The following is a 10,225-nucleotide window of genomic DNA, read 5'->3' as shown; positions in this document are numbered from 1 at the left end:
CCCAAATTGAAAAGCACTTTTATAGTCCATTTTAAGGAGTTTAGACTTCATCTTAACAGAAACAATTGACAGGTTTTACGCAGAGTTGTGATTTAACCAGCATTGTGTTTTAGCACGATCTTTCTGGCTACAGTGCGAAGAATGTGATAAATAGAGGCATGGTGGATGAGAGGAGGCAAATTAGGAGACTATTTCAGTCATCCAGATGAGGGATGCTGTGGCCTGGATCACCGTGGTGTCAGAGGAAAGCTTATCAGATATTTGGGGAAAAGCTCCTATGTGTTAATTTGGGGACATAAAATGCCTCTGTCTTGGTCCCTGACACTCCATATTTTTCTACTAAAAGGGAAAAAAATGAATGCTAGAATAGTGTTGGCAAAACATCTCAGTGCTTAGCATTCCCTGTAACTCAATTCTGACATCCAAAACCTTAAAGAACTATATCCCAGACTGAGAAAGTTCTGGACCACTGAGGCAAACTGGACAAGATCATTTCAATAACAGGCATTTTAAAATTGGTTTGTCTTTAAGTTCTTTATATCAAGGCCTCCTTTTGGGGAACCTGATATATTCATTACCAAAAACTTCATGCATGTAACTTAGATCATTCCTTTCCTCCCTTCCCATTTTTCTTTGTCTGACCTTACTTCCTAGTTTAGCTCCATGTCAGGGCCCTTGCTGACTGAGAAGGACCAGATTAAAGGCCTTTGGGGGCCTATCAACACCTCTTCAACCCCATTTGAACTATGAGGCAGGCATGGGAACCAGTTCCTAAGCCTCTGGTAGCCAAGTGCTCACAACTGATTCAGCCACTTTTCTCATCTAATTTTTTGACTCCTTGATATCTTTCCTTGCAATAGCCTGGGTTTCAATTTCTTTTTCAAGTATGCTGCCCCTCCCCACGCCCAGTATCACCCTGTTTTAGCCTTCAACCTATCTCACCTTCAACCAACATTTTAGATCTAAAAATGTCACTAAGGCCTGTTATGAACATGTATTGGGGTCAACTCCAGCTGCGCTGACCTGTAACACACATGACTACATCCTTGACAGATTGCTTGAAACCCAGAGGGACAGATGAATATAGGGTTACCAGACCTTCATTTCAAGGGCTGTTGACTAGCTAGAGTGTACAGACTCTAGAAGGAGCCATAGTTGTGTCGTGCATGACTAATGCAACTTAAAAGGTAGGCACTGGTTATAGAAAGAGTAGGGAGTTGCCTATGAGTCTGATCAAAAGCCCCCTGGCTTAAAAATCCCACAGCTGCAATCACTTCTTTGGACCATGACATTGAGTTCACAATGATCTCAGTTAAAATGTCAATATGTTTTTCAGATGGATAAATGCCTTAAGACATTAGCATCCATTGTTAATACTCTAGTAAGGAAGAATTTACCAGGTTGATTATTTGTCCCTTAAGAGTAGTTGAGAAGAGTAATAATTTCTAAGTAGATAGATATGGTTTTGAATCATAGCTCTGATACTTAGTAGTTGTGTGGCCTTGGGCAAGTCTCCTAAGCTCTCTAAACCTCAATTTACTTGTGTATAAAATGGAGATAGCATCATCGACCACATAAAGTTACTATGAGGATAAAATGATGATGTTTGCAAAATGTCTGGCACACAGTAGGTGCTCAATAAAAGTTTGACTCCCTTAAACCCTAGCGGATAAAAACCCTGGAAGAAATGGGATTCAGTTAAATTTTAGAGATAACTTAAAGTGAAGACGTAAGTAGGGAGACACAAGAGAGAAGAGAGCTCTGGCTGGGGAGAGGGGGTATACTGAAAAACCTAGACAGCTAAAAGAAATTCAGGCTTTGGGCACCTGAGGAAAGTCAAGACGCAAAAACACAAGGAAAAGGAGAGTAGAGAAGTGTTGGGACCATTAGCCCAGCTCCCTCCTCACTTCTGGGCAGAAACAGCACGTGTTCCTAACAGGGCCCAGTGGACTCCCTGCAATGCACTGATCCTTGAGAAGAGAGTGTGTGTGTGTGTGTGTGTGGCGGGTGTGTGTGTGGGGGGGTGTTACAGCCAGAGAGCCATAAATTGCATGTAATAGAATCTTGTATCACTTTCCAGCCTACCCTCCTTCTCCACCTCAAAAACAGTACAGGGATGCAGTGCCAGGCGTGCAACTAGGTCATTTGTCAACATGAAGGAAGGTTAAGGACCTAAAACTCTAAAAGAACACCTCTCTGCTCTCCTGTAGAATTTCGTTTTGGGGGTTAAGGGTCTAATCCCCTTACAAGCAGTGGCACTGCATCCAAGATGCTCCTCTGTCAGGCATATCTCTACCCGCAAACCAAAATAATAAAAATGGTTAGATCTATCTTTGTCCCTGGAGCAGCTGTAACCTCCTATCAGAAAGCACCCTCTTAGGCATCAATTCCCATCATGGTTTCTTGACTCCTATCACACCAAACCAGTGACATGTTTGAGGTAAGTCAAAAGCACTCTGTTAACCAAAATGAAGAAGGGGATTATTTTAATGATTTATTCTGTTGTGTTTTATAAATTTGAATAGCTTTGAGGTTATGCCTCTAATCTGATCATTCTTCCACGTTAGGTAGAGATACACAGAAGTGGTCCATGACCTCGGATATACCTATGTTGCATATCTGAATGCCCTTCATTACCTGAGAATTTATTTTCTTTTGCTCATTCTTTGAAGCATCTTGTTTTAAAGGAAGAGTTTCCATTTCTTTTGGAGCCAAAAAACAAAGGTAGATGGAAGAGGGTCAAAAAATTTTCTTTGCCCCCTTGGTATGGACTAACTCAGAAGCACTCATAATGACCTCCTAAGATTTAATGGCCGCCAAGCAAGTGACAGACCAGCCTCCCTCCAATACACCTTTATCAACATCTGTCAGTGTGTGTGAATATCTGCACCTACATTAGTGTACGTGACTTGCGTGTCCCTGCATGTCCGTGTTTGCTTTCTGATGTGATACCTGCTAAACTGCAGCACCAAATAGCTGGCTATTGCTGCAGCTTTAGGGCTAATTCTGGGGAATAAGATGCAATCTCAATTTAATACAGGTCGCTAGAGATAACAGGAAGATGGAGATCCAGGAAGCAGTGGATTTCCTTGAGATCATTTTTTTAATTGTCCAGAGAGAGTAGGTCACGCTGAAGCAATTTAGCCTTTAACCATTAAAGGCGCTGCTTGGAAATGGTCTGCCATGCTCCCTTTCTTCCTCTACTCTGATTTTTTTTCCTGCCAGTTGCAGCCAGAATGAATACTTACAGCACAAGTGCTAAGTCTCAGAGAATAATAGTTTGAATAAAGAAAGCTTGTCAGGGTTTTCACTGCAGCCTTGTTATGTGCAAAGCCAGAGCCTCTCCTGTTGCTTTGCTTTCAAACCTGAAGGCATCAAAGGGGCAGCCAGGTCATCTTTGTTTTAAACTCTCTTTTCCCCTGCTGTCAGCCTCTACTATTTCTCACCTTTTTTAAAATTAATTCTTCAGAGAAGTCCCACTGTGAAGTTGGCCTGAAATGGTTTATTTTAAAGAATGGTTTTACTGCTCTTGTGTAAAGTACCACCCAGGAAAGTCGTTTACCACTCTGGATATGAATGGGTCTCCCTCCTCAGAAAAAGGTATTGACTGGAGTGGGAAGGAGAAGAGATACTGAGGAAATGACTGGAGACTGGCTAAAGGAAGAAACTCCTCTTAGTTGGAGAGTTGGTGATTGTGTGAAACGAAAAAGGCAAGAGAAAGCCTTTGGATCTGAACATCAGTGACCCCACCAAGGACTGGTTCCCTCCTAGGCCTAATAGTCACCCCCACCTCCCAACCAACCAATACCCACTGAAACACATTTCACCAAACACCCAATCATTTTTCCATAATAGCCTTTAATACTAAAATGCGTTAAATTTTTGAAGCAGAGAAAACACATTTAAGGGGAAAACAGAGAACCACCAGATAAAAGGAAACAATGTGGCAGATAACACCATCTAAAACATAACTGTAATAATTTAATAAAGCTGCTTTATCATCTTCATAAAATAGACAGTGGTGATTCTTTTTTGTCTTTTTCTTTTTACAATGATTCAATCACTGTGAAAATGTACATAACATACAGATCAGCATATACAACAATTTCATCTTCATATAGTCAGCAACAGAGACTGCTTAATGAGACATACTGTACTTGCATCCCTCTAAATTTCCACCCTGGTTTGACAGGTAAACAGTAATAGTGTCATCAGGCTCATTCCCCTCACTAGAGGAGCGAAGGCGTAAGCCTCTTGCAACTAATACCTTAGCATTCAAATAGCACAAGGAGGTATTTGTTGCTGAATTTCTAGCTCTAGCTAGTCTGGCTCTTGGTCATTAAAGTCTGTATCCTAGCCTTCCTCAGCTGAACGCCAGCCAGTGCCAGTAAAAACTACTTAACCAGTGCCGTAATGGTGTTAGCTGGTTTGTTTGCTAAGGTTGACAGCAACTTTCAGTTAGTAACAAATTTTAATTTTAATTGCCAACACAGCTGGAGCAACAATCAGCATCATCAGTTTTCCCTAATGACCTACAGTGCTTTCCAATCAAGATCAGGTTTTTGTGGGTTCTTTACCAAGAGCTCCTTACAACATATATTTCAGACAAGGTGGTTGATTTTCTTTGTTTTACAAAAGCAATATGAGTTCTATTGGAAATTAATTCACTTTTGCACAACATGTGACCCACAGGCCAATTCCAGCCTCACAAGAAAACAAAGAGAGCTGCAACAACTTCATTAGGACAATGTGTTTTGCTCTGGAATATTTCATTATCAATATAAAGCCACCCAGTCCCAGCCCCACCCCCACATATCCCCTTTGAATATTACTTTGTTACATACTTAAACTAAAGAACAACATCTCAATACACTTCAGTGTCAGCAGATACAATTTGACTCATGAAATGACATCCTTAAATGTAATTTTACTGAGAAGGCAAACACTAGGACTGTATACAATGGACTTCTTAAGCTCATTTATGCCAGTTTTTCAAAGTCAGTTAGGGTCTTGTTACCCTGGGTAAAGAGCCAAGTGGACCAGACTTGTCAGGATGCTTTGGGGAACATTCAACATCAAAGTGATCCCCATAAAGTGAATTGGAATTCCAGTCAGAACTTCTATTATGTACAGTAATAATCCTTTTCCCACCCTAGATGCCCAGTCAAGCTATCCCTACACCCTTGCCTCTCCCAAAACTGCCCTTTATCCTTGCTGCTTCAAATGGACCGCTTTTGTTTTGCTTGTTAATGCGATAGAGCTATATGAAAAATTCAACTGAATTGCCTTCAGATAATCAGTTGTATGCTGAAGTAACACTATTGGGATGACACTCTGGGTGGTTCTAATTTTCAGAGTTCTAAGCTGTATTCCTTTAATATTTTTGATTAGTGGTCAGTGGGTAATCAACTAATCGGTTTAAATGGGCACCTTAGGTGCAATTAGCTCTATTAGGCAGGTTTACACTGGAGCAGTGATACTCAAAGTGTGGTCCTTGGACCAAGTGCATCAGCATCACCTGGGAATGTCTAAATCAGCAAAGACTTAGGCCCCATTCCAGACCTACTGAACCAGAAACTCTAAGTGTGGGGCCCATCAACCTGTGCTTTAACTAGTCCTCAACCTTTAGTGGGCATCTGATCCATATGGATTGCTAGGTCCCACCCCCAGAGGTTCTGCTTCAGTTGGTCTGGGTGAGGCAGATAATTACCATTTCTTGTCACCAAGTGATGTTGGTGTGGCTGGTCCAGGGACTACGCTTTGAAAACCACTGCCTTTCAGGAACTGTGGGGTCCCTTGGCCCATTACCTATTTGGACAATAAGGTGGGCCATAATTTTACTCTACTGGCTTTAAGAGAATCAAAGGGATGGTAAGTTTCCTTCTGAACAGGTTCATAGATTAGTCAGTATAGAGAAAAGAAAAAAAGAGACTCCACACAGCATGGCTCCCTTCTTCCTATTCCTTGTATGTAGTATATTCCCATATTTGGGGAAAAGCAATCAATCAAGGCAAACTAAACCCTTTACATTGCATGAATACGTTCATCTGCTCAGGGACGTGCCCAAAGCAGTTATTAGTAAAGCAAGTCACGCCTCAACACCAACTCCTCCCCAAAAGGGACATCAGAATAAATGGAATAGAACTCCCTATGATTTAGGAACTGAAATTTCTCCCTCATATTTAAATGTGTAACATATTTAGAGAGGAAAAAAGGAGAATATTTAGCCCTCTGGCCTTTGTGGCTTTTCATCAGACATGTTGAAAGAAGGGAAGAAAAACATGAGCCAAAAGGGAAATTTAGGATTCTTGCACAAAATTCCTATTTGCAGGCACGGCCTGTCTATAAAACCAGCTTACAAAGCCCTCCTAGGATGCACTTGTGCTTCTGGGAGGATGTATACATCAGACAACTGTAGAGGGAAAAAGAACATATTTTCTTAATGAGGGGATTTCTCTGAACATGCTCAATAAAGGGTTTGGAAGCCAAAAAATGTCTGACTGCCCATTGTGAACAAAGTATTCTGAGAAGGAAAAAGGATTGGTTTATCTCTTGAAACTGAATTCTGGAAAAGAAATGGAGGAAAAAAAAAAAACACAAGAGAAAAGCCGAATCAATGTCATTGCTACACTAACCATTTTAAACTTGGCTGGTAAGAGACATGACAGCCAGTGGCCTCTCTGGCTCAACAGCCACATGACATTGAATGTTCCCACTTGCCACAATCTTTTCAGCTCCCTCATTCCAATTGAGCATAGTGAGAAATATACCTATACAAAAACTGTCAAATCTGACCTGAAAGTGACCTTGAGGTGGTAGCTAAGAACATAATATCAGGATGGATCAGGTGAGGAACAGTCTTAAATTCTACAGGCAGCCATCATAACTTAAATCGAAAAAAATTAATTTTTAACGTGTTAATCAAATAGTCTATTCACTTGCAAACAGAAATAAATACCTAATTCAAAATCTAGTACTAAAATGAAATGAATCAAAGGGGGAAAAAGCTAGAGAATTCAATGAACCAAAACGAAGATGCTATGGTAACTGATTTCTAATTGTGTCAGTTTCAGAGGGAAATTTGCAGCCACACCAATATTTTGCATGAGGTAGTATTCAGCACTGAATAAGAAATAAGGATGAATTTGTAGCTTCATTATAACTTCTTTTTCAGAAATATTCTCCCCTAACTAACCCCATCCCCACTTCCTAACCCACCCCCCTCCCTCAAACCCTCCCTCCCACAAAAGAAAATGTTCCTAGTAATGTATAAAGCCAGGAACTCAGGCAAAAATAACTAAAACATTTAAAAGAGTGGACTTATCTACCTAAACTTAAGAAAATAAATCCTCTTTTGCATTCTTAGTGCTCTAACCTCTAAGCCTTTTTTCCCGGGTGCTCTTGAATTTCAAAAATGAAACAAGAACATAACCACAAAACTTGTTTCTCTAGAAACAACTCTTTTAAGACCAAGGCAGAGCAAAAGTGACGTATTTGTTTATTTTTAAATAATGAACTCTTAGGCTGCAAGAATACTATGTTGGCTAGTGAATATTAATAGACAGTTAATAAACAGGGGAGTTTGAGGAACGTTAAACAAAAAAAGCATGTGTAACAAAGTCATTAATAAAAAAGGTGTATTCCTAGCCTACAGCAGAGTTAGCTAAATCTAAATGATTTTTATTTTAATAGTTTCCTGTTCACATTTTTAATTTAAAAAAAGTATTAGTCATAAAAAGGCGAATTCAAGTGTCCAAGTGTCTCCATTTAGAAGGCACGGTAATTGGATTAGTGATGCTGTTACCTGTTATCTGTTACCTGTCTTTTCCTAAATGTACACTTTGTACTGCTTACTCTATCCCTATTTATAATCCTAAGATACAGAGCAACATGGAGTTCTCAATTCCAGCCCATGATGTGCTTTGCAGTCTAATTCTAATCATGATTGGGAAACCTGAATCAAGAAGTGTGTGTCTGAAAAGATGCTAATTTAGAACTCAAAATAGATTCAGTCTTTTTGAGTTTTAGATGATTGGAGATAAGGAATTTCTAAGCCTGGAAACTGATAACTTCAGGAGCAACCTTCCTGCTCAGGACCTGAAAATTAGAAAAATTGATCTCATAAAACGTTCAGCACAGTATTTCTGACAACTGCAAATTAGATAGCAGAATATCCAAAAATGACTTTCTGCAATAATCTATCACGGATCTGGGCAGAAGACTGAAAGTCAGGAAAACTACTCTGCAACATGGTGATCAATCACTCTGTGGGTATCCTCTGTGAGTGAGTATTCTCCAAGTACTCAATTTATATGTGTGGTGTTACTCATTCACTTGCCGTCTCAGTTGTTTGCACTTTGTTTTTGTCTGTAGTTTTATTTTATTTTTTTAAGAAAAAAAACACCAACTTCTAAAAGCCTTTTGCCATCACCACACACATAGCAATTTGCAATATCAAATACGATAATAGCACAGCTAGCAAAGGGGTTCTTAAAGCAGGGGTGTCCACAGCAAAGTAGCGGCATTAGAAAGTACTCGAGCTTCAGAAACAATCATTTGGGGGCTCAATTTCACATCACTGAATCAATGAATAGTACACAATAAATGACCATTAACTTGTCTACACTACAAAACAGTGGCGAGCTTTTTAAAGGTGTCCAGAGCTTCTTTTTTTTTTTTTTTTTTTTTGGCTTTTTTTAAATGTAATCATCCACAAACAATGGTAATTTTTATTATAATTTTGACATAGAAAAATATATAAATTCAAACACTTAATACATAATACTTTTCACAACTGAATTTTTCTCTGTTTCCCCAACATCAAGGCCCCATGAACAACTCAAGCCAAAGCTAATTTGCTCCAATGGAACACCCCTGCTGCCTGCTGAAACAAGAGGGATTGTCACAGAATGATAGTCATTTATAAACTATACATTTAGGGAAAGCTCTGAAATACAGCCACTCAAGAACCAACCATTGGTGAGCATTTAAAACGATCAGCTCCTGCTTCTTTGCTAGCCAGCATGGTTTCTCTCTCTTCTTCCCCAGGACTGGTTTAAAGAACGATATCCTTCAGACGCTTCACGCCAGGAGACTCTTTGTCTCGACCTTCCTTCAGAATGGGGTGGACCTCATTCACGACTTTCTCACCATCAGCTCCACGGGGCTCAGCTTCAGAGGGACGAGAAGGGCCATTGTTGACATACTGCTCCAGATCACGGGCTGGGGGCACCAGGGCAATGGTGTAAGACACAGAAGGCTTGGTAGGCAGAGGGCTCTTGAGGTGCAGAGGGGAGGTGATGGGGCTAATAGCCTCACAGCCATTGCCTGCCTCCCGGATAGCGCCGTTGACCTTGGGGCTGCAGATGGTGACATCAACAGTCCTCCTGCCTTTCAGGGTGGGCCTCTCCGCAGCTGAGTGGTCACTGACATCCTTTCCAAAGGTTGCGAAAGTGCGCTTGATGGGGCCGCAGTCGTCATAAGCTTCAACATCGGCAGGAGTAGCTTCAATGGACAGCGCGATGATGTTCCTCACATGCTCAGGGGACTTGGAGCGGGTGGGCATGGGGTTCCGGGGCATCCAGCACCTATCAGAGTGGCCAAGAATCCGGCATTCTTCCCTGCAATGAAATCCTTCATTCTGATCTGTTTGGAGAAAACAAAATGTCAATTTCATCAGCTTTTCCCAGGAATCATTGTTAGTCCCCAGTGTTCTGGTTTCTTAGGTACCCACAGGCCCTTTTGGGAAATGATACTTTTAGATAGTCCTTTGTTGCCTTTTGGGACAAGTGCGAAGAATTGGATTTTTAAAAAGCTGCAGATCTCCCCCTTAATACTCTCCCCTCCTTTTTTATTATTATTTTTGTTGCTGCTCCCACTGCTGACAAAACTAAAAACCTAAAGGGAAACACATCATGATGAAAAAATATTTTTAAAAAGTTTACCCTGACTGTAAAGGTGCTTAGAGTCAGCATTTTTATCAACAACTCCTGCTAAAAATCAACTGTGTTTGAAACTGGTTCCAGCAGAAGAGGGAGTGGAAGCAGAACAGGGAATCCAACAATCAGTATATCTGAGAAGTTTTGGCCATGTTTCTGAGCAATAGCACTGTCAACCACATTCCCACCCTACCTGTTAATGATATGCAGTGCTTAATTTTAGATTGGTAACATGGTCTCTTTGAAAACTCAATCACGTCACTTCTTTTTGACCACCAGTCCCACCA

The 10,225-nt window shown here is 40.6% G+C and overlaps 1 protein-coding gene across 3 annotated transcripts in view; it reads right to left on the bottom strand.

Annotated features, from left to right (window-relative positions):
* Nucleotides 1-9,055: 9,055 nt before the first annotated feature.
* The window catches only part of PCDH19 (protocadherin 19), a 92,708-nt gene continuing 91,538 nt past the window's right edge, over nt 9,056-10,225 (bottom strand). For all 3 annotated transcript variants that reach the window (XM_057718639.1, XM_057718640.1, XM_057718641.1), the window contains one exon: nt 9,056-9,645. In XM_057718639.1, the coding sequence (XP_057574622.1) occupies nt 9,056-9,645 (590 nt within the window). The remainder of the gene's footprint in view (nt 9,646-10,225) is intronic.

The sequence above is a fragment of the Hippopotamus amphibius genome, chromosome X, assembly GCF_030028045.1.
Source record: "Hippopotamus amphibius kiboko isolate mHipAmp2 chromosome X, mHipAmp2.hap2, whole genome shotgun sequence".
Lineage (NCBI taxonomy): Eukaryota > Metazoa > Chordata > Mammalia > Artiodactyla > Hippopotamidae > Hippopotamus > Hippopotamus amphibius.
This window is presented reverse-complemented; position numbering and strand designations above follow the sequence as displayed.